The sequence below is a fragment of the Macaca mulatta genome, chromosome 20 (genome assembly GCF_049350105.2).
Source record: "Macaca mulatta isolate MMU2019108-1 chromosome 20, T2T-MMU8v2.0, whole genome shotgun sequence".
Taxonomy (NCBI): domain Eukaryota; kingdom Metazoa; phylum Chordata; class Mammalia; order Primates; family Cercopithecidae; genus Macaca; species Macaca mulatta.
The window spans coordinates 68,019,040-68,043,095 of record NC_133425.1 but is presented as its reverse complement, the minus strand read 5'-3'; the positions used below and the strand labels follow the sequence as shown (position 1 = coordinate 68,043,095).

Here is a 24,056-nt window from a genome sequence, read left to right as displayed (position 1 = left end):
ATGGAGGGGCTGAAAGATCTCATATGCCCAATTTGTTACAGTCTGTTTGATGATCCTTGAGTTTTGGCTTTACTTGTACAACTTTCGGGGAAAAAAATGCTTAGAAGGCGTATGATAGTTAATACTGAGAGTCAACTTAATTGAAGGATACAAAGTATAGATCCTGGGTGTGTCTGTGAGGGTGTTGCCAAAAGAGATTAACATTTGAGTCAGTGGGCTGGGGAAGGCAGACCCACCCTTGATCTGGTGGGCACAGTTTAATCAGCTGCCAGCGAATATAAAGCAGGCACAAAAACGTGAAAAGGAGACATGGGCCTAGCATCCCAGCCTACATCTTTCTGCCAAGCTGGATGCTTCCTGCCCTCAAACATCAGACTCCAAGTTTTTCAGTTTTGGGACTCGGACTGGCTCTCCTTGCTCCTGACTGGCTCTCCTTGCTCCTCAGCTTGCAGACAGCCTATTGTGGGACCTTGTGATCATGTAAGTTAATACTTCATAAACTCTCATATATAAAAACTATTAGTTCTTCCCCTCTAAGAGAACTCTAATACAAGGTATTTTAAAGGAGAATGTGCGGAATTCATTGTGGAGACGATCTCCAATCAGTCAAGTGCCCTGGGGTGCTGTCAGGAAACTTCAGCAACTGGAGTCAATAGCCTGCAGGTTAATCACACCCTGAAGGGTTTGAGGAAAATGTAACAAGATCAAGATCTCTTCTAAAATGCCAGTATGCAAAGGACATCTCGAGTACCTCTCAGCATTCTCTGGCTGACTGACATACAGCAAATCTGTGGAATCTGTGCTACTGGTGGTAACCACACCAAGCATTGTCTTCTGCTCTATTGAAGAACTTTATGCTCAGAAAAGAAATGGCTATGCCTTTGCATCCGTGTTCTAGAGTTTTGAGAACTGGCGTTGGGGAGATGTTCCTTCTCACTTGAATACCATGGAGACTAGCAAGTTACTGATTAAAGTATTTAAGTAAAATATTAAAGATTGAAATAAAGGCCGGGTGCAGTGGCTCACACCTGCAATCCCAGCACTTTGGGAGGTCGAGGCAAGTGGATCACTTGAGGTCAGGAGTTCAAGACCAGCCTGGCCAACATGGCGAAACCTCATCTCTACTAAAAATACAAAAATTAGGTCAGGCTTGGTGGCTCACGCCTATAATCCCAGCACTTTGGGAGGCCGAGGCGGGTGGATCACAAGGTCAGGAGATTGAGACCATCCTGGCAAACACGGTGAAACCTCGTCTCTACTAAAAATACAAAAAACAAAATTAGCCGGGCATGGTGGCAGGAGCCTGTAGTACCAGCTACTCGGGAGGCTGAGGCGGGAGAATGGCGTGAACCCGGGAGGCAGAGCTTGCAGTGAGCCGAGATGGCGCCACTGCACTCCAACGTGGGCAACAGAACGAGACTCCATCTCAAAAAAAAAAATTAGCCAGGCACAGTGGTATGCACCTGTACTACCAGCTACTTGGGAGACTGAGGGAGGAGGATCGCCTGAACCCAGGAGGCGAAGGCTGCAGTGAGCCGAGATTGTGCCACTGCACTCCAGCCTGGGCGACAGAACGAGACTCTGTCTTTAAAAAAAAAAAAAAAAAAAAGATTTAAATCAAGTGAATTGGATCCAAAAAATAAAAAATTAAACTTTTTTTTCTTTTTTTTTTTTTTTTTGAGATGGAGTTTTGCTCTTGTTGCCCGGTCTGGAGTGCAATGGCACAGTCTTAGCTCACTGCAACCTCCACCTCCCGGGTTCAAGCAATTCTCCTGCCTCAGCCTCCCCTTACCTCAGGTGACCCACCCGCCTCCACCTCCCAAAGTGCTGGGATTACAGGCATGAGCCACTGTACGCAGCCTCAAAAAATGAAACTTAAAGTTAGGCAAACCACTGATCCAGAGATCAACAAACTCAACACCGTCTTGCAGGAGCAATGAATGGCCTTAACATTGCTGAAGCTTTCAAAGTCGTGTCAGAACCCGTCATGTGCTGCAACAGACGCAGGAATTCTGGGAGGTAATCAAGAAAACTCCTTTACCTCCCTCTAATTTGCCCACAAGTTCCCTAATGAAGAACTTTGATACCAGTCACTGGGAGGACATAAAACTAGTAGTTCTGCATACATGTTCTTTGCCTCAACACATTGGCACATTCATTAACAAGATTCCCTGGAGCTTGTTCTTGTTTTGTTTTGTTTTGTTTTTTTGAGACGGAGTATCACTCTGTTGCCCAGGCTGGAGTGCAGTGGTGCAATCTTGGCTGCAGTTCAACCTCCGCCTCCCAGGTTCAAGCGATTCTTCTGCCTCACCTTCCCGAATAGCTGATATTACAGGTGTATGACACCGTGTCTGGCCTGTTTATTTATTTTTTGAGCCTCACTCTCAAAATTTTGAGACTCTGCCTCCTAGGTTCAAGCATTTCTCCTGCCTGAGGCTCCCGAGCAGCTGCGGGGACAGGTGTGTGCCACCATGCCCAGCTAGTTTTTGTATTTTTAGTAGAGATAGGGTTTTGCCATGTTGGCCAGAACTCCTGGCCTCAGGCAATCCGCCTGTCTCGGCCTCCAAAAATGCTTGGATTACAGGCGTGAACCACCGTGCCTGGCCGTCTACAAATAATTTAAAATTAGCCTGGCATGGTGGTACATACCTGTGGTCGCAGCTACTCATCAGACTGAGGCAGGAAGATCATCTAAGCCCAGGAGATCGAGGCTGCCATGATCATGCCACCGCACTCCAGCCTGCACAATAAACCAAAACTCTGTTTCAAAAAAAAAAAAAAGAAAAGAAAAAATTATATTAAGAAGAAAATCAATCCTGGCTAACACGGTGAAACCCTGTCTCTACTAAAAAATACAAAAAAATTAGCCGGGCGAGCTGGCGGGTGCCTGTAGTCCCAGCTATTCGGGAGGCTGAGGTAGGAGAATGGTGTAAACCCAGGAGGCGGAGCTTGTAGTGAGCTGAGATCCGGTCACTGTACTCCAGCCTGGGTGACAGAGCGAGACTCCGTCTCAAAAAAAAAAAAAAAAAAAGAAGAAGAAAATAGGCCAGACGTGGTGACTCACGCCTGTAATCCCAGAACTTTGGGAGGCCAAGGTGGGCAGATCATGAGGTCAGGAGATCGAGACCATCCTGGCTAACATGGTGAAACCCTGTCTCTACTAAAAAAATACAAAAAAATTAGCCAGGTGTCGTGGCGGGCACCTGTAGTCCCAGCTACTCGGGAGGCTGAGGCAGGAGAATGCTGTTAGATGAGAAGGAGGCAGAGCTTGCAACGTGAGCCGAGATCGCACCATTGCACCTCCAGCCTGGGCAGCAGAGCGAGACTCCGTCTCAAAAAAAAAAAGTATTTCTACTTTGTGTTATCAATTGATGACTTAGTCCTGAGGAAATGGTCTTTTCACAAGCCCAGAAAACCTGTGAGCCTCCAAATTACATATGCTGTCTGTGCGCCATACCCTAACAGGTGATGTTTACCATCTAATCATGAATAGACAGAGTTACTCTGTCACTGCAAAACATGCTGACATGAGACTACATTTGGATCCGAGATAAACACAAGGCCCAGTGCTTGAAAGGGAGCGTGGCTAAGTCCAAAGTAGGAAAATGTTCTTTCCACTAGACAGCTCAGGGAAAATAAATTATGGTAATACCAGATTTGTTTCAGATAAATGCTGAGCCACCGTTACACCAACACCAATATCTGCACACATTTATTGTGTACCCAGGTAACAGAACTGTGTTACAAATAGAACTCTGGTGAGATAGCTCAAGATTATTATCTCCTTTCAAAAAAGGAATAAACTTCGGTAAGACAGGGCTAATTTGTTTTATATCAAATCACTAGGGTGCTTCATTTAAATTTCTTCATTTGTAAAAAGAGGGTAATATTTATTTGGATAATATGTGTCCCCAGATTGTCAGGATCAAATAAAAGAACATGTGCACATGCAGTTTAAAATATATATGTATATATATATTTTTTGAGACAGTTTCACTCTGTCATCCAGGCTGCAGTGGTGTGATCTTGGCTCACCACAGCCCCTGCCTCCTGGGTTCAAGCGATCCTCCTGCCTCGGCCTCCAGAGTAGCTGGGATTACGGGCATGCACCACAATGCCTAATTCTTTTTTTTTTTTCCTACTTTTAGTAGAGATGGGGTTTCTCCATTTTGGCCAGGCTGGTCTCGAACTCCTGACCTCAAATGATCTGCCTGCCTCAGCCTCCCAAAGTGCTGGGATTACAGGTGTGAGCCACCATGCCCGGCCTGCAGTTTAAAATTTACAAGGGCTGTTTATACCATCAATGTCATCCTCATTGTTCATGGTCATAATAATGGATACTAGTGGGTTTGCATAAATGTCATGTGTTTTGGATACTTTCCTTAGGTCTTTATTGTCTAAATAATGCACAAACATCTTTAAGACCTGGCTAAAGAAGCCCAAAAATCAATTTGAAAGTCTGAGCGACAGCTACGTTTCTACTAATAGATGATGATAAATCAACAGGGCTGTTAACTGTAGACTCAGGGAACTGCAATTAATTAACATAATGCAGGCCGGGCGCGGTGGCTCAAGCCTGTAATCCCAGCACTTTGGGAGGCCGAGACGGGCGGATCACGAGGTCAGGAGATCGAGACCATCCTGGCTAACACAATGAAACCCCGTCTCCACTAAAAATACAAAAAAATTAGCCGGGCGTGGTGGCCGCGCCTGTAGTCCCAGCTACTCGGGAGGCTGAGGCAGGAGAATGGCGGGAACCCGGGAGGCGGAGCTTGCAGTGAGCCGAGATCGCGCCACTGCACTCCAGCCTGGGCGACAGAGTGAGACTCCGCCTCAAAAAAAAAAAAAAAAAATTAACATAATGCAATATTTATTTCACCTGAACCCTTCTCATAAGCAGAGATAATCAGTTTTTTAGTTTATTGAGGGGTTAATGACTCATGTGACCCATGGGAATGAGGAAAGAGCAAAAGGCAACAGAAAACAAATTGAACTTAGGAAAAACAACACGCAGCACTACCCCTGCTCATGGGTGTACTCAGACTTGAGCTGTCACCTGATGGAAGGAATAGCATTGTGTGTGCATGTTTGAAAAAAGGTAAAGGAGCCCTTCCAGAGAAATTTGCCCAGAGGGCTCAAACTCAATAGCTGTTGCACAATTTTTTTTTTTTTTTTTTTTTTTTTTTTTGAGACGGAGTCTTGCTCTGTCCCCAGGCTGGAGTGCAGTGGCCGCATCTCAGCTCACTGCAAGCTCCGCCTCCCGGGTTTACGCCATTCTCCTGCCTCAGTCTCCCGAGTAGCTGGGACTACAGGCGCCCGCCACCTCACCCAGCTAGTTTTTTGTATTTTTTAGTAGAGACGGGGTTTCACCGTATTAGCCAGGATGGTCTCGATCTCCTAACCTTGTGATCCGCCCGTCTCGGCCTCCCAAAGTGCTGGGATTACAGGCTTGAGCCACCGCGCCCGGCCCTGTTGCACAATTTAAAAGACTGACTAGATAGAAGTTCTCTGCCTTTGTGGAGAGAAGTCTGGTAATTTGGACTTTTTTTTTTTTTTTTTTTTTTTCCTGAGACGGAGTCTTGCTCTGTCGCCCAGGCTGGAGTGCAGTGGTAAGATCTTAGCTCACTGCGACCTCCGCCTCCCGGGTTCAAGAGATTCTCCTGCCTTAGCCTCCTGAGTAGCTGGGATTACTGGTGCTCATCACCACACCTGGCTAATTTTTGTATTTTTAGTAGACATGGGGATTTGCCACATTGGTCAGGCTGGTCTTGAACTCCTGACCTCGTGATCCGCCGGCCTTGGCCTCCTAAAGTGCTGGTATTACAGGCGTGAGCCACCACGCCCATCCTGGACATTGTTTTACATTTAAACCTTCAGAAACTTTTTTTAATTTAAACTTTTTATTTTGAGACAATTGTAGATTCACATGTAAGTCACACATTGTAAGAAACAATACAGAGAAATCTGGAGTACCATTTCCCCTATCTTTCCCCAAAGGTGTAGTTGCATATCACAACCAGGATCTCGATGTTGATATGATCAAGATACAGAACAGACTTTGCAAACTTTTTTTTTTTTTTTTGAGATGGACACTCGCTCTGTCACCCAGGCTGAAGTGCACTGGTACAATCTCGGCTCACTGCAACCTCCGCCTCCCAGGTTCAAGCGATTCTCCTGCCTTAGCCTCTGGAATAGCTGGGATTACAGGTGTCTGCCACCACGCCTGGCTAATTTTTCTTTTTTTTTTTTTTTTTGAGACAGAGTTTCGTTCTTGTCATCCAGGCTGGAGTGCAATGGCGTGATGTCGGCTCACTGCAACCTCCACCTCCTGGGTTCAAGCAATTCTCCTGCCTCAGCCACCCGAGTAGCTGAGATTACAGGTGCCCACCGCCACATCGGGCTAAGTTTTGTATTTTTAGTAGAGACGGGGTTTCACCACATTGACCAGGCTGGTCTCAAACTCCTGACCTCAGGCGATCCCAACCCGCCTCAACCTCCCAAAGTGCTCGAATTTCAGGCATGAGCCCCTGCGCCTGGCCAATTTTTGTATTTTTAGTAGAGACAGGGTCTCACCATGTTGGCCAGGCTGGTTTCGAACTCCTGGCCTCGAGTGATCTGCCCGCCTTGGCCTTCCAAAGTGCTGGGATTACAGGCACGAGTCACCGTGCCCGTCCAGTCTTTGGAAACATTTAAAATGAGTTGATCACTATCATAATTATTACCACATTCTCACAAGTCAGAAACATTCCTTTAAATTCCAAAATTGCTAAGTGAGGTCTTAGGTGATGTATCAGCTAGAGGATTGTGCAGTGATCTGAGAGGCAGCTTGCCATGCTGCCTGGAGTATTTACTCACATTTTTCCCAGGAGTTATAGGCGATTTATAACTAGTTGCAAATTAACTACAAAGTTAACTTTGCAGGTAAAGCTGAATATTTCATCACAAGACACAACAGCTCACACGTCATCTTGCTGAGCAAGCTTCCCAGAGAAAGTTATTAGCATTACGAATGGCTCCAGTTTTTCCACACCCAATTTATTCATTCAACAAGCCTCCTGTAGGGAACTTCTGGCCACTCAGCAATAGCCTGAATGCACTTGCTTCTCTGTAGACCAGTTCCTCAGATATGACTCTTACAGTGCAAATAAGGGTTAGTTGTCCTTCACTTTATTCCAGTGGTCAGTCTTTCTACTGTAACCTTTAAGAGTTCTGCAGGAGCCGGGCACGGTGGCTCAAGCCTGTAATCCCAGCCCTTTGGGAGGCCGAGATGGCCGGATCAAGAAGTCAGGAGATCGAGACCATCCTGGCTAACACGGTGAAACCCTGTCTCTACTAAAAAATACAAAAAACTAGCCGGGCAAGGTGGCGGGCACCTGTAGTCCCAGCTACTCGGGAGGCTGAGGCAGAAGAATGGCATAAGCCCAGGAGGCGGAGCTTGCAGTGAGCTGAGATCCAGCCACTGCACTCCAGCCTGGGCCACAAAGCGAGACTCTGTCTCAAAAAAAAAAAAAAAAAAAAAGAGTTCTGTAGGAAGTTTCTGACAAAAACGAAAGTCCCTGGCAAGTGTCTGAAGAAATATACAAGAGATGGAGATCCCCCTTCCCAAAGGAAATAGTAGTCACTTACAGAGAAATTATAAGACCTCCTTCTAAATAAAATATTATGAACTTTCAAGGGAAATCCCTTTTGGAATCTAGCAAGGTCATACAACATTAAAAGCATGTGGAAATGAGGACACAGAATTGTTCAGAGAAGTAGCTAAAACAGAAGCTTGAGAATTGCCTATCTCTCCATTTGGATATCTAGAAAAGCTTTTGAAAAGTAATCTAAAGCCAGGCACGGTGGCTCACCCCTGTAATCTCAGCTCTTTTGGAGGCCGAGGCGGGGATCACCTGAGGTCAGGAGTTCTAGACCAGCCTGACTAACATGGCAACAACCCTGTCTCTATTAAAAATACAAAATTTAGGCCGGGCGCGGTGGCTCAAGCCTGTAATCCCAGCACTTTGGGAGGCCGAGACGGGCGGATCACAAGGTCAAGAGATCGAGACCAGCCTGGCTAATACGGTGAAACCCCGTCTCTACTAAAAAAATACAAAAAACTAGCCGGGTGAGGTGGCGGGCGCCTGTAGTCCCAGCTACTCGGGAGGCTGAGGCAGGAGAATGGCGTAGACCCGGGAGGCGGAGCTTGCAGTGAGCTGAGATGCGGCCACTGCACTCCAGCCTGGGCGACAGAGCGAGACTCTGTCTCAAAAAAAAAAAAAAAAAAATACAAAATTTAGCTGGGAGTGGTGTCAGGCACCTGTAATTCCAGCTACTCGGGAGGCTGAGGCAGGAGAGTCAACTGAACCTGGAAGGTGGAGGTTGCAGTGAGCCAAGATTGTGCCACTGCACTCCAGTCTGGGAGACAGAGTAAGACTCCATCTCAAAAAAAAAAAAAAGTAATCTAATACTAGGCACCGATATGTTTCTAGAGTATCAGTATAATTTCAATGTATACTTGGGATTTGCTGTTCTTTTTTTTTGGAAACAGGGTCTCACTCTGTCACTCAGGCTGGAGTGCAGTGGTACAATCTCAGCTCACTGCAACCTGTGCCTCCTGGGTTCGAGCCATTCTCCTGCCTCAGTCTCCCAAGTAGCTGGGATTCAGGCACCTGCCACAACGCCTGGCTAATTTTTGTATTTTTAGTAGAGAGAGGGTTTCACCCTGTTGGCCAGGCTGGTCTTGAACTCCTGACCTCAAGTGATCCGCCTACCCTGGCCTCACAAAGTGCTGGGATTACAGGCGTGAGCCACCGCGCCTGGCTGGTTTGTTGTTGTCTCTACAATTAGCACCCAAAGATAAAAGTTCCTTTCCTAAAATGACACCTTGACATACTCAAGTATACAAACAGGAAGACATGACAGTATGAAAGACGCCACCTACTCCTCTTGTTATGACACGCATGGTTACCAGTGCTTCTCTCTGGTTTGATCTGCATTGTCAAAAAGAGTTGGGGTAGTTTCCTGAGTTTCCCCGCCCTGTATTACAGGACAAGAAATATCACCAGTGAGAACTAGATAACACAGAGAGCTGGTTTGCAACTCCTGACTGCTCAGGGAGAAAAATAACCCACATAACAGGGTTTTATTTTTGTTTTCCTTCCAACAGAGCAGCTCAAGCTCTCCCATCACAAAAATTCAATCTATATACAACAATGGAATTCAATAGGAATCCAGGGAAAGGGAAGAAGTGGACAAAACAGACTGAAGTTTAACTTTTCATTTTCCAAATACCTCAAATACCTAAAACACATCAAAAACAAAAAACCCTTTACTTTTATCAGTTTTTTGTTTTTGTTTTTGTTTTGAGACAGAGTCTCACTCTGTTGCCTAGGCTGGACTGCAGTGGCGTGATATTGGCTCACCGCAACCTTTGCCCCCCGGTTCAAGTGATTATCCTGCCTCAGCCTCTCAAGAAGCTGGGATTATAGGCACGGGCTACCATGCCCAGCTAATTTTTGTATTTTTAGTAGAGATGGGGTTTCACCAAGTTGGCCAGGCTAGTCTCGAACTCCTGACCTCAGGTGATTCACCTGCTTTGGCCTCCCAAAGTGCTGGGATTACAGGAGTGAGCCATCATACCTGGCCTGGTTTACTGACTATAAATAGCTTAAATAGGGGCATTATCCAGATTCCAGAAAATAATACAGATATTTGGATAAATTAGGTAACTTTTGGTTATTTTTGTGCCATAAATCTAAAAACTTTATTAGTTTACTTATCACTAATATACCTGTCAAACTGTTGCTATGGAGCTTTCTACCATCAAGATATACAACCAAAGAAAAAAGGATTACTCAGAGTAGTAAAGAGTTCTGGAATGGGATACAGCGGAGATATGACCCACCCTTTTGGGACTGCAGTGCCAAACCCGGAAATCACCTGTGTTTCACCAATCAGAACATCCTGTTTTTTATATTTTAATGGACATGCTTTTGTATCACATACGTCATTATGTTAATGGTTGGTAGCCATAAAACTTTTTTTTGCTTACATCTACCTGTATCTACTCTTTCAAATTTGTACAGAAAACCCAGCTCCACCGGGCGCAGTGGCTCAAGCCTGTAATCCCAGCACTTTGGGAGGCCGAGACGGGCGGATCACGAGGTCAGGAGATCGAGACCATCCTGGCTAACACGGTGAAACCCCGTCTCTACTAAAAAATACAAAAAACTAGCCGGGCAAGGTGGCGGGCGTCTGTAGTCCCAGCTACTCAGGAGGCTGAGACAGGAGAATGGCATAAACCCGGGAGGCGGAGCTTGCAGTGAGCTGAGATCTGGCCACTGCACTCCAGCCTGGGCGACAGAGCGAGACTCCGTCTCAAAAAAAAAAAAAAGAAAAAAAAAAAAAAAAGAAAACCCAGCTCCGAGTGTGTATCTTGATCTGGCAGAAACTAGCTATCCTTGAATATGCTTGGATAGTCCAAGGGTTCCTATCTTGACGATTTTAATGCCAGTTTAGTGAGCTAAGAAATGAACTAGAAACCAGAATGCCAGTTAGTGCTAAAACGGACACACTGAGTGACCACAGGACTTCCTTCTTGGCCAAACTGAGAGAAGAGACTGTCATGAACAATATTAATATTAATGAAGCAAAACACTCTGATGATTTAGATGACAGCAGTAACTTCACTATGTTTTTTTCCATTTGTGGTGTGTGTGTGTGTGTGTGTGTGTGTGTGTGTGTGTGGTGCTTGATAATTTTTTATGGCCTTATGTGCTCATCCAGGTGAGAAAACATAATTGAGGTCTAAGGCTTCCCTAGAAAGAATCTTAGAGATCATGCATTGTATCTGCATCTTAACTTACTTTTTTTATTTCTAAGATAATATTCTCCTAAATATTCAAACAATAATATAAGTTCTTTGCCTTTTGTCCACCACCCAATTCCACTTTCCTTCCCAAAAATATCCAATGTTAATTAGTTATGTATTCTACTCCTTTTCTGTACAGATACACACAAATACATACAACCCAGGCTGGGTGTGGTAGGCTCATGCCTGAAATTTCAGCACTTTGGGAGGCCGAGGAGGGAAGATCACTTGAGCACAGGAGTCTAAGACCAGCCTGGGCAACATAGCAAGACCTTGTCTCTACAAGAAATTTCACAAAATTAGCTGGGTATAGTGGTGCATGCCTATCATGGCACCTACCCCAGAGGCTGAGGTGGGAGGACTGCTTGAGTCCTGGAATTTGAGGAGGCAGTGAGCTAAGATGGCACCACTGCACTCTAACCTGGGCAACAGGGTTAAAAAATATATATATATGTACACACACACTAAACTGCAATGATATATCTTTTTTTTTTTTTTGAGATGGAGTCTCACTCTATTGCCCAGGCTGGAGTGCAGTGGTGCCATCTCGGCTCACTGCAAGCTCCGCCTCCCGAGTTCACGCCATTCTCCTGCCTCAGCCTCCCGAGTAGCTGGGACTCCCGCTCGCCACCATGCCCGGCTAATTTTCTGTATTTTTAGTAGAGACGGGGTTTCACCGTGTTAGCCAGGCTGGTCTCCATGTCCCGACCTCGAGATCCGCCCGCCTCGGCCTCCCAAAGTGCTGGGATTACAGGCGTGAGCCACCGCGCCCGGCTCGATTTTATTTATTGAACAGAGTTTGCAGAAACTGAAAGTCTTCATTTCGGTGGCCAAAACCGCAATTACTTTTGCACCAACCTATACTTTAAAAACAAAAAGAAACACAGTTGTTATTCAAACATAAATTCAACTGGCGCTCACTTTTGTTTTCACTTAAGTTAAGCAGATGTTCATGTTACTATGAAGTTGACTAGTTAATTTGTAATGAATGGTGACCTAATATTTCACTGAGTAGTCAAGCCCTCTTTCCACTAAACCAAGCTGCTTCTCACTGTACTAAACTCCGGCCTCTCTCTAAACTTTCAGGTGTTCCACTCCTTGTCACCTTCCCCTAGATTCTGAGTGGGGTGCACTCTCTTACCTCCCTCGGGGGCCACTTTTCAACACTTAGAGAGCTCCTATTGCCCTGGCACGGTGGCTCACGCTTGTAATCCCAGCACTTTGGCAGGCCGAGGCGGGCAGATAACCTGAGGTCGGGAGTTCAAGACCAGCCTGACCAACATGGAGAAACCCACAAAAAATTAGCCGGGCGTGGTGGCGCATGCCTGTAATCCCAGCTGCTCAGGAGGCTGAGGTAGGAGAATTGCTTGAACCTGGGAGGCGGAGGTTGGGTGAGCCCAGATTGTGCCATTGCACTCCAGCCTGGGCAACAAGAGCGAAACTCTGTCTCAAAAAAAAAAAAAAAAAAAAAGACTTCCTATCTCCACCTGGGTCCCCAAGAGGCATCTCCTTTTCTCCTGAGCCTAGGTCACCTCGGGGTTCCCCGAAGTTCCTCAGAAAAGGCTGCACAAGTCAGGACAAGAAGTCCAGGAAATGGGGGGTCGCCGATGACCACGCCCCAGGGCTGTTTGGGAACCCCCAAAATTTACTGAGGTGGAACGATTGCGGGGTCATTATGGGGTCAGGCTGAGGGGGCCAGGCCCAGACCTATTCACGTGACCCGGTCCCAGGGAGAAGAGTTTGTTCACCCAACAGAGGGAACGCCGAACGCGATGGGAGTGCGGCACCCTCCCTTCCCGGGGAGTCCTGGGCGTTGCTCTCCCACCCCGGCGCGACGCAATCTCTCCGCGCCGGGGGCGGGACGCGCTTGACGCCATCTCTGGGCGCCCGGCTGGGGGGGCGCTGGGTGTGGGGCGGCTCCGGGGCCGGGGATGGCGGCGGCCGCGGTTGCGGCGGCTCCGGGACGAGCTGGTGGATCCCGGGAAGCGCTGTGAAATGGGCTGGTGAGTGTTTCTGGAAGTGGTGGCCGCCGGGGCCAGGCAGGCCTGGGCTCCGTGCTTCGGAGGAAGTGGCCCTCAGGAGCCCGTTGCTCCGCCGGGCCGGGGCCCATGAACCGCGGACAGACGGAGGGGAGAGGCCGCACCTAGACCCCCTTGCGCTTCTCTCTAGCCTGGCCTGAAAGACGGCCTCAGGCCCCGGCGCCCCGGAGGCTGTGTCCCTGAGAGCCAAGGTGTCCGAGTCTGCGGGGCGGGAAGGGCCCCCAAACAAGGAAGCGTCGCCTGCAGGGCCTCGCCCCTGCCCCCTTGGTGAAGGGTGGACCCCCTACTCTCTAAACGCAGAACTCTCGATTTCGAGTCCTACCCTTGTTGGCACAAGGATTGCGGGACCACTGGGAGCCATAACCCTAGTCTCTGACAGGCTTCTCCTTCTCCCTTTCTGTCGGGCGCACCTCTAGCCCGCAGAGAATTTGAGTCTGCACCTGGGTTCAGCCCCTTGATTCCGACCCAAGCGTGATGAGGAGCTTGGTTCCGGGCTCTGCTAGCAGCGTTGGCAACTCTCCTAACAGCCTGTTAGCTCGGTTGGGGTCACAAGCTGCGTTTTCCCTTGGAGATCTTCAGTGAGGTTCTCGAGAGGCTGAGGTTTCGGATTCTTAAGTGTGTTTTGCGTTGTGGGAACCTGGCGCACAGGCTTGGCTCTTTGTTGTCCTTTCTGCAGACCTTTTGCCTCTTTCGGTCCTTTTACTAGCCTATGTTTGCTAAACTCTGGGTGACCTGGAGGCAGGTTTTCTTTAAAGTTTTCGTTACAGAAAGCAAGGATCATTTTGGGATTGAAGATGTGACCCCAGTTTCTGTTGGGAATGAAGAAGAAAGCAAACTGCTTTTCAGTTACTCAAACTGCTGGTGGAGAAGAGAGGCATCATTTATGCCACTGTGTAATATGTGTGTGTGGAATTAGGAATTTGTCTTCCCACTGTGTTTTCCTATCCTTCCACCTTTTGTGTACACCTGCACCTTGCCAATCTTGAGATGTTGCATTTGGTTTGGGTTGAGGCTTGGCGTGTTCTATAGGACTTGGACAGGATAGTCAGTTTCTCGGAGCACTCACTCATCTGTACTACATTCTCTGTTTTCAGAGGTTAAGGCTCCATTCTTTCACGCTTTGCGTTTCTGGCAAGTGTAGATTCACATATTGATGGTTTAGCGGTAGTTTTGTTTCACCAATGTTAGCCACCTGAGGACCAAGGCAATATTTTCAGTTTATTTCATACCTGATTCAGCACTTGGTATAAAGCTGTCCCTCAGAAAATTTTACATACACACACACACACACGCTCATTTTTTTTTAACCCTGAAAATCTCTTAATAAGTCTTCCCCTTGCGTGACTCCCCCTTGACCTCTTTTTCTGCCCCAGAAACATAAATAATTGTTCTTTTTCCTCTAGTGCTGCTTTTTCCATTTAAATAACACCACATTTATGTTTTCACAGGCCCAGAATAAAGGGGAAATCCATAGAGTTGATTTTTCCTGCTTACCACTGTTCATATGGGAACAGTGTTAAAGCTTCCATTTTTATTTGCATTTATCTGAAATTTGGATTGGAAGCAAATTTAACCTTTGGGGAACAGGCACAGGTAGATGTTAGGGAAATGATGTTAAGGAAAACCAATGAAATGTGATACATGAAAATTTTTTTTCAGGGATGTCTTCTTACAAGTTGGAACACTAGAGATGTTTTTCTTTCTGTTCAACTGCCTGGGCACTCTGGGTAGATGTACCATTTACCTGTGGGGAAGAAGATGAGGCAAGGACGTGTATACTGTAATGCTTTGGAATTACAGAGGTCAGGCAGCTGCTTACTCCATTCCTGTTTCTATCTTCTAGGCTCCCGAGCCAGCCGGGAGGACACTTACTACAGCTGCTCAGAAGCACCACTGGAAACTCAGGTAATAGCGGCACTTTGAATTCCTTGTTTCAGGAAAATATCTGGGATGTCACAGTGGAAAAACAGAACAGAATATAATATAGAAAGCTCTTTTCAGATCCAAAGAACTGGAACCTGGTTGGAAGAAATAGGCAGCAAAGTTCATGTGTACTGAAGTGTTCAGACCAAAAAGTTGCTTTATAACAATGGACAGAAGCATTTGTAAAAGGTGACAATAAGAGAAAGGGGAAAGAGAACTTTCTTATGAATCATACAGATATGGGGAAAAAAACAGGCATGTTTAGAGGAATGGAACCAGAATTTTATGGAGTGGTGCCTGGAGCAGACCTACGGTGGAGAAAGAGCTATTGGTAAAAGAAAGCGCAAAGAAAAAAGAAAGGGAATGAATAGAGAAGGCAAATTGAAGGTGATCACTGAGAAGAAAAGAAGCCTTTTGAGACTAGGGAACCGGAAGTGTACGTAAGGTCAGAAGAATTTTGTTGTTCTTTGGTGAAGAGGAGAAACAAGTTGACAGCAAACTAGTTTAATCACTCTCACTATATAGAGGCTGAGTTAAAATGTATTATTTCATGGGGCAAAGATGTTAATTTTCATAACCTGGTTAGGGAGCAGAGTTTAAAAACAAAGACACAAGCAGACCTGAAGATTTTGACACCTAGGTCCTTGAGGTACGGATGATATGAGGCAAAGGAGGAAGAGAGTTTTTAGCCAGGCTTGGGATAGTAGTAGGTGAGATCATAACCCAAATTAGGCTACAGAAAGGAAGCAAGGATGAGGTCATGTGTTCAGGAAAGAAGGTGGCACATTCATGTTTGGTAGCAAAAGGAGAAACTTAAGAAAAAGAGCCAGCAGGAGGCTGGGCGCTGTGGCTCACACCCATAATCCCAACACTTTGGGGGGCTGAGGCGGGCAGATCACCCAAGGGCAAGAGTTCAAGACTAGCCTGGCCAACATGTGAAACTCCATCTCTATTAAAAATATAAAGTTAGCTGGGCATGGTGGTGCATGCCTGTAGTCCCAGCTACTCGGGAGGCCGAGGCAGAATTCCTTGAACCTGGGAGGCGGAGGTTGCAGTGAACTGAGATTGCACCATTGCACTCTGGCCTGGGCAACAAAAGCAAAACTCCATGTGTAAAAAAAAAAAAAAAACACACCAAAAGAGCAAGCAGGAAAGACCATGTGTTCAAAGCCCCCTTTGGGAAGAAGGCAGAAAAAAGACAAGGTGCTCATGGCTCATGAGACATATGACTAACTGTGAAGCTGTTGGTCTCTCTGGGCTTGTGGAGCCCACAGGTTATTTGTGCATTGGTGAATGCTTGTCCCTATAGCTCTTTGTGCCTTGTGTTTCTCTCATGTCCCAGGCTGGATGAGTTGGGGGTAGCCTCCTTGTCTGCCCCTTTCTCTTTCCTCCTTATTTTCTAACAGTCTCCTTTGTTACATCTTCCTTCATGGCGCAGTTCTTTCTATTTCCTTTGTCTTGGCTCATCCCTAGGTTACTTTTGTTTGCCTCTGATTTGTTCCCTAGCAGATGTGGGCGCCCCAGCCAGAAGCAGAGAGGGGTACAGGGAAGCTACAGAGAAGCCCCTTCTGATGCCCCAGGGAGCAAGCCGACTCCTTCCAGGCTCCAGGAACACCACAAAGCAATATGAAACCTGTTCATGAGAGGAGTCAGGAATGCCTTCCACCAAAGAAACGAGACCTCCCCGTGACCAGCGAGGATATGGGGAGAACTACCAGCTGCTCCGCTAACCACACACCCTCCAGTGATGCTTCTGAATGGTCCCGAGGGGTTGTGGTGGCTGGGCAGAGCCAGGCAGGAACCAGAGTCAGCCTGGGGGGTGATGGAGCTGAGGCCATCACCGGTCTGACAGTGGACCAGTATGGCATGCTGTATAAGGTGGCTGTGCCACCTGCCACCTTCTCACCAACTGGCCTCCCGTCTGTGGTGAATATGAGCCCCTTGCCCCCGACGTTTAATGTAGCGTCTTCACTAATTCAACATCCAGGCATCCACTATCCCCCAATCCACTATGCTCAGCTTCCATCCACCTCACTGCAGTTCATTGGGTCTCCTTATAGCCTTCCCTATGCTGTGCCACCTAATTTCCTACCGAGTCCCCTCCTGTCTCCTTCTGCCAACCTTGCCACCTCTCACCTTCCACACTTTGTGCCATATGCCTCACTTCTGGCAGAAGGAGCCACTCCTCCCCCACAGGCTCCCTCCCCAGCCCACTCATTTAACAAAGCTCCCTCTGCCACCTCCCCACCTGGGCAATTGCCACATCATTCAAGTACTCAGCCGCTGGACCTTGCTCCAGGTCGGATGCCCATTTATTATCAGATGTCCAGGCTACCTGCTGGGTATACTTTGCATGAAACCCCTCCAGCAGGTGCCAGCCCAGTTCTTACCCCTCAGGAGAGCCAGTCTGCTCTGGAAGCAGCTGCTGCAAATGGAGGACAGAGACCGCGAGAACGAAATTTAGTAAGACGGGAAAGTGAAGCCCTTGACTCCCCCAACAGCAAGGGTGAAGGCCAGGGACTGGTGCCAGTGGTAGAATGTGTGGTGGATGGACAGTTGTTTTCAGGTTCTCAGACTCCACAGGTGGAGGTAGCGGCACCAGCACACCGGGGGACCCCGGACACCGACCTTGAGGTCCAGCGAGTGGTTGGCGCTTTAGCTTCTCAGGACTATCGTGTGGTGGCAGCTCAGAGGAAAGAGGAACCCAGCCCCCTCAACCTATCCCATCATCCCCCCGACCATCAGGGTGAGGGGCGAGGGTCAGCCAGGAACCCTGCAGAGCTGGCAGAGAAAAATCAAGCCTGTGGGTTCTACCCTCAGTCCCATCAGGAACCAGTAAAACATAGACCTTTACCCAAAGCAATGGTTGTAGCCAATGGCAACCTGGTGCCCACTGGAGCTGACTCAGGCCTGCTGCCTGTGGGCTCGGAGATCCTGGTAGCATCAAGTCTGGACGTGCAGGCCAGAGCCACCTTCCCAGACAAAGAGCCAACGCCGCCCCCTATTACCTCCTCCCACTTGCCTTCCCATTTCATGAAAGGCGCCATCATCCAGCTGGCTACGGGAGAGCTGAAGCGGGTGGAGGACCTCCAGACCCAGGATTTTGTGCGCAGTGCCGAAGTGAGTGGGGGGCTGAAGATTGACTCTAGCACGGTCGTGGACATTCAGGAGAGCCAATGGCCTGGATTTGTCATGCTACATTTTGTGGTTGGTGAGCAGCAGAGCAAAGTGAGCATCGAGGTGCCCCCTGAGCACCCCTTCTTTGTATATGGCCAGGGTTGGTCCTCTTGCAGCCCTGGGCGGACGACACAACTCTTCTCTCTGCCCTGCCATCGGCTACAGGTGGGAGATGTCTGCATCTCTATCAGTTTACAGAGCTTGAACAGTAACTCAGTTTCTCAGGCCAGCTGTGCTCCCCCAGGCCAGCTGGGTCCCCCCCGAGCAAGGCCTGAGAGGACCGTCTTGGGACCCAGAGAGCTATGTGACAGTGAGGGGAAGAGCCAGCTGGCAGGAGAGGGCTCCCATGTGGTAGAGCCTTCCCAGCCTGAGCCTGGTGCTCAGGCCTGCTGGCCAACCCCGAGCTTCCAAAGATACGGCATGCAAGGGGAGGAGGCACGGGCTGCGCTGCTCCGTCCCTCTTTCATTCCACAGGAGGTAAAGCTGTCCATTGAAGGGCGTTCCAATGCGGGAAAATGAACCTCTTTCCCAGACCAGGACTGGGGCTTTACCCCAGAGCCTTGCCTCGCCGCCGTGAGCAGGCAGAGGATTTGCACACGCCGAGCAGGGAATGGCTTTCTTGGCAGTGAGATTTGGGGGAAAGGGGAGGCATGAAGTCAGCCTCCCAAGGCAGGATCTGTTGCTCATTACCCCATGGCGTCCTTTCAGGACAACCCCAGAGGGTGTTGTGATGGGGAGCAGCAGGCCTGGGGCAAGGAAGGAAGGGGGTGCACACAGGAGAAGAAACATTCCAAAATCAGGGCCTCCCTGTTCTTTCCTCCCCATCCCTAGCTCCTGCAAGAGAAAGTCCAGGCTTTGGGAGCAGATGGCAGAGGGAGGGAGTAAAGAGAGCCAAAAATGATGATCCACAGCTTATAGTAGCAGTTAAACTGTCAGAAGTTTTTTTTCTTTTTTGTGGTGGAAGGGCAGGAGGCCCCAAGGTTGGAAATAAGAGGGTTCCCACCCAGAACCCTTCTTGTGAGAGATGCGCACTTTAAAGGGTGATTTTGTTCCAGATGTCTGTGGCTGAGTGTGTAGGGGAGGAGCACTCTGATCTACAGGACTCTGCTTGATCCTCTGCTTCATAGCTCTTCCCCATCTCTCCTCACCATTCCGCCTACAAGGCTTCTAGCAGCACGGGGGCCCAGAGGGAGAGCCCCTTCAGGGTTCAGAGTGAAGTACTACCTTGCCAGGGATTAAGTCAGCGGACTTTGGGAGAGAGACTTGATAGCCAGGCTGACTGGGTTCTAGGCAGGGCCTCTGGAAAGGTAGCTCACCTAACAAAGCTCCTCCAATTCAGCATGCCAGACTCACTTTGAAATCTCACAGAATCTTGCTGGTAATGGTGACTTTAGAAAGAATTAGTAGACCCTTTTTTCCCAGGCACTGATCCCCCACCTTTGTCTGTGTTGTGCCTAAGTGCCTGCGCCGCCCCCACCCTCCTGCTGCCCTGACCTCTGCATGGTGTTGTGACCTGGGCCTCATTTGTAGCTGCGCTGCCTTTCCTTGTCTGCAAAGTTGGTTTTGTCCACTCTGACCAAGACCTCTAGTTTTTGGTGGGTAGGGGTCTCTCTGGTTTCCCCTTCAGCTATAATCTCTATTTTTAAAATCTCAAAATCATGTCCCCTCCACTTCCACTGCCAAACAGCTTGGTGGAGAAAGAAGAAGGGAACTATGCCCTGGGCCAGGGCAAATGCATGGCTGGGCAGTGCCCATCGTAGCATTTTCACACGTCCCATATGCCCCTCACATCTTGTTCCACTGCTTCTCCCGGCATTCTGGTGTCTCCAATCCATCCCCTCCCACCACCAGCTCTAAGATTCTAGGATAGGCTTGATAACATTTCAATACCTGAATAGATGTCATTTTGTGGTGGTATATTCCTCTGCAAAAAGTATTTTCAATCTTAGTTGCATTTGCACCCCCCCCCAGCCCCCGCCAATGTCTTAATCCCACATTTTCTTCACAACTTTTAGCATCAGCTCAGACCGTGGGGTTCCATTGGGTATTGGGAATTAGGCTCCCCCACTAGCTTTCAGGTGGGTGAGTTTTTTTGTTTGTTTTTTGGGGGTCTTTAGACTCTTGAAGGCAACTCAGGGTATTATCCACCCAGCTCTCTGGTTAGACTTCTCCCAGGCTGTGATCCTGGCATGTCCTTTATAAGGTGTACTTGGATTGGCCGAGACCTGGCCTGGCATCAGGAGTCCAAACCTCTGAGGTCTGATGTCTGCTCTGTCAAGGACTTTCGGCAAGTCTCGTGACCTCTGGCTCTTTCACTTCCTCCCCACCTGCCAAATGGGGATAAATAATCTTACCTACCTCCTGGGGGGAGGGGAAGTTCTGAGAATGGAGTCATTCTTAGTGTTCAGGTGCTAAAGGTTGTTCTCCTGGGGGAACAGAGTGACTGAAACTGGCTTGTTTGCTACAAGCCCTACACTCTTTCATTCCTTGAAAGCAGTTGCCTGGTCAGTCAGCTTTTGGGGGTCCATCAAAGGAAGCTGCTGACCTGACCACGAGTGCTTCAGTATCTGGTTTGTATCAGAACCAGACACCAACTTCGTACTGCATTTGGGATCATATCTTTCCCCTTCTCTGTCCCCCATTCTCTGAATGCTGCTTTCTCTGGCTTGTTTCCTACAGTGGGGGCCTGTGGGGTTGAGTCTTGAGGAATCTCCTCAAATGAGAGCCTTGGGAGAAGGCCTCATCTCTGGCTGTTTCATGAGCAACTCATTCCTAGAGTTCATTGTTTGCACAAGTTTCTCACAAGCATCCTTCCTCATAGGAAGGCTCATCAACTGAATTTAGTGACATGTACACAGAAGATGCTCAAGCAGTGTCTGCAAGGACACAAGCTGAGCTTTCTGCTTATGGGGCAAACCTATATCTAACCAGATACAGACCAATTAGTTTAAATCAAATCACGCTCCACTTGGGCTACTTGTGACTTTGCAACCTGGTAACTTCCACGGAATTCTGGAAAGAGAAATTCTTGAGGACCCTGGCAGGTTGGGCCCTGACCTTTCTGTTGCTGCTCCTGTTCTGTCTCTTGCTGGTGAAGCAATACCAGCAGCTCCTGTAATATCACAATATCGTTCCATGCGTATATAACATATTAATACTTGATTTTGCTGAGCTGCAAAGGTATCTTTCATAAACTATGGTCCCCAGGAAAAGCAGCTCTGTGCTCTAAATCTCGGTCAGAGCTGTGGCCTTCCCCTTGCCTTTAACCTCTAGTTTAGTCTTTTCCTCCAGGCATGAAAAATATGACTAACCTGTGGTGTGTCCATTCTTCCTTATAGGAATTTCCTGAGTTTGCAGGAGACATGAGAGCAGTTTTTAGAGAGTGAGTATTTTAGTGGAAAGTTGTCAACTTTTTAGGAATGAGCAGTTGACGAGGGCCAGAGCCTGTCTCTTGTCAGCAGTAGGACGTTTCCAGCTCTTAGGAATAGAAAGGAGGACTGCTGACTGTCTGGCACTGTATAAAAATGTGTATACCAATTTGGGAATAGGGGAACCCAGTCATGGATGGATAATAAGCCAAGTCTTGAATCATTCCTATCAAGATTAGTACACATGAGGAAGAGGTGGCATGGGGGGAAGGGGATCTAGGAGTTCAGAGCTGAGTGCTTGTACCTGAGGGGAGGGGCCTCAGCCCATCTGGGCTGATCCTTCTATATTCTTGGTCCCAGTTGGTCATACCACCAAGGGCTTTGCTCTGCGCTGCTTTGCCACTGCTGCTGTCCGCTCACTGTCCTGCCTGCTGCCCTCTACAGCTCCCTATCCTCCATGTCTTTGGCCATGTAGATTAAGTCTAGGCGTCCGGTTCATTCTTACCTGTGTTAGGCCACATTATTTTATAGCAAAGTCATGTTGAATAGGGATGGTATGAAATGCTGCTGGTGGACTGGTGAATCCAAAGGGATATGGCTTCAGTGCTGTTGGGAGCCTTTTGGCTCCAAATGTCTGACTATCTTGAGGGAGAAACAAGCAGGTTTCTACTAGTGGTGTCTTCTGTTGTATTAACTTCTTTCCTTTGTGGTATCTTGTATCCTGTTTTAAAAACTAAATGAAGGGAACCACATTAGGGGCCCATGCCAGCATCCCAGTGAAGTTCGTCCAGCTCCAGTTAGGTGGATTCTGGAGTTTGAAGAGGGTTTAAAGTTTGGCTGAAATAGCACCTCAAGTGGGGTTTAGTTTTATTTTTACTGGTGGGCATCATGAGCGATTTAGGGGGAAGCACAGGATGGTGGTGTGGTTTAAACCTGCAGCAAGCAGGCATATTGAAGAGTTGAGTGATCACACTGGAGATGAAGGGTTGGACATGGATTGACTGGGAAAAGGCCTGGGTCCGTTGGAGTAAAGACAACTTTACTTTACTGGTTGATTGAATTGGCCATGGGAAGTTAGGTCACAGTCTTATAAAAAAAGTAAATAGGACAGAGACTAAGTTTTAGGGAGACATCTTGGCCTCCTAGGCTAAGTTTACTAAACCACACTGAAGCTACAGTACCTTCCAGATGGGCAAAAGTGTACACTACAGTTGAGGAGCTGAACCTTATTAGGTTGGATGTTGATCAGGAACCTGTTTGCCCTTTGCTGGGAAGCCTTCACCCTCCATCTTCCCTGGGGTAGGGAAGGTCTCCCACATTATGCAATAATAAAATAAGCATCTGGGTCTTTGCAGCTGTCAGTTGCTCTTTCAACTCTAGGATCCATCTTTGGACCAGAACCCTGGTCTGGGCCTATGATGACACTGGCCCCAGAGATGCTAGAGTCGACTGCACTCTCTCCTTAGCTGCAGACTATGCACAGTGCCTGGGGCGGAAGGAGGAGAGGTGTTGGAGTTTGCCCTGCTGCCTCCCCAGCAGGAACAATAGTCATAAATGCACTTTTCACACTAAAGGTTTCTTTATTAGTTCTCCAGTTAAACCTAGATCCCCCCTGGTAGATTGCGAACTCAAAGTCTTTGTGATCCCAAAGCCATTCCACTGCAAATGCCCAGCAGTGAAGATGGCCTCAAATTGGGTTCCTGCCTGCAGTGTGTGTGGCAGCAGCCCATGTGCCTTTACCTATTGTCAAACTTGCAAGCATTTATTTGTCTTTATGACTGTCATGGGGACTGAGGTTCTTCAGAGAGAGAGAGAGTGAGCTGATGACAGTGGTTTTACACCCACCCCCTGGACAGGGAGTTTGCACGTAGTTGTGAGCTGTGAGTGGTTAGTGCATTGCTGGTATTGCTGAAGGCAGGGTTGATCCCTCACTTGATTGATACTTGCATTCAAGAGAATCTAGATTGTGTTGGGGGAGGGACTGACTGTACTCATGGCTAACTTAAAGTATTAAAATAAGGCTGTCCCCTACAACCTTCTTAGTCACACAGGATCCCTGTAGCCAAAACAGTATATGATCCAGCTGCAGAGAGCAGACTGCTCTCAGCTTGCACAGCACCTTAGGCGAGGGAAGAATATATGGATAGGGAATGGGGTGGAGAAAGGAGGATGGGAATGTTGTCATCCAGGTGGCTTTAGGGTCCTAAGGAGTGGAGAAGGATGGCAATGGGGAGGTCTGGATGGATCTGTGTAGGAGTTCCCTGTAGATAAATTACTGATCCCCCATCTACTATCCCCAGTATGTAATGGCTGAATTAATATGTAATCAACTGCATTGTATCTAAAGCCTTAGAACTAGTCAGGTGCTCCCTCCACCCAATACCATTTCTTACCCTCTAATCCTACCTGATCTTTAACAAAGCATTAATAATTCTAAGGATAATCTCTATTTTGTTGTGCTTTTTTGTAACTGTTTTAAATAAATCAATTTGTACTGTATATTTGTACTTTTGTGAGATCCTTTTTGCTGTTTTACCATTTTAAGTCTCTGTACTTGGCTACACACAGATTGTATTTTTATTGTTAATGCTCTTCTTATGGATACCTGCATTTAACTTGTGGACTATGTAAACACAATATCTATCAATATCTATATATCTATATATCTATCTATATAAACTACTAGCTTTTCCTTTT

At 47.7% G+C, this 24,056-nt stretch overlaps 1 protein-coding gene and 1 pseudogene across 3 annotated transcripts; both read left to right on the top strand.

The window, feature by feature from the left end:
* LOC100427596 (E3 ubiquitin-protein ligase TRIM13-like) lies at nucleotides 1-13,031 on the top strand (annotated as a pseudogene).
* Nucleotides 12,725-24,056, top strand: ATXN1L (ataxin 1 like). 3 transcript variants are annotated; one of them, XM_015126591.3, is made up of 3 exons: nucleotides 12,725-12,855; nucleotides 14,735-14,796; nucleotides 16,324-24,051. In XM_015126591.3, exon 3 carries the CDS (start codon nucleotides 16,441-16,443, stop codon nucleotides 18,508-18,510), a length of 2,070 nt encoding a protein of 689 aa, XP_014982077.3. In that variant the 5' UTR covers nucleotides 12,725-12,855; nucleotides 14,735-14,796; nucleotides 16,324-16,440; the 3' UTR covers nucleotides 18,511-24,051.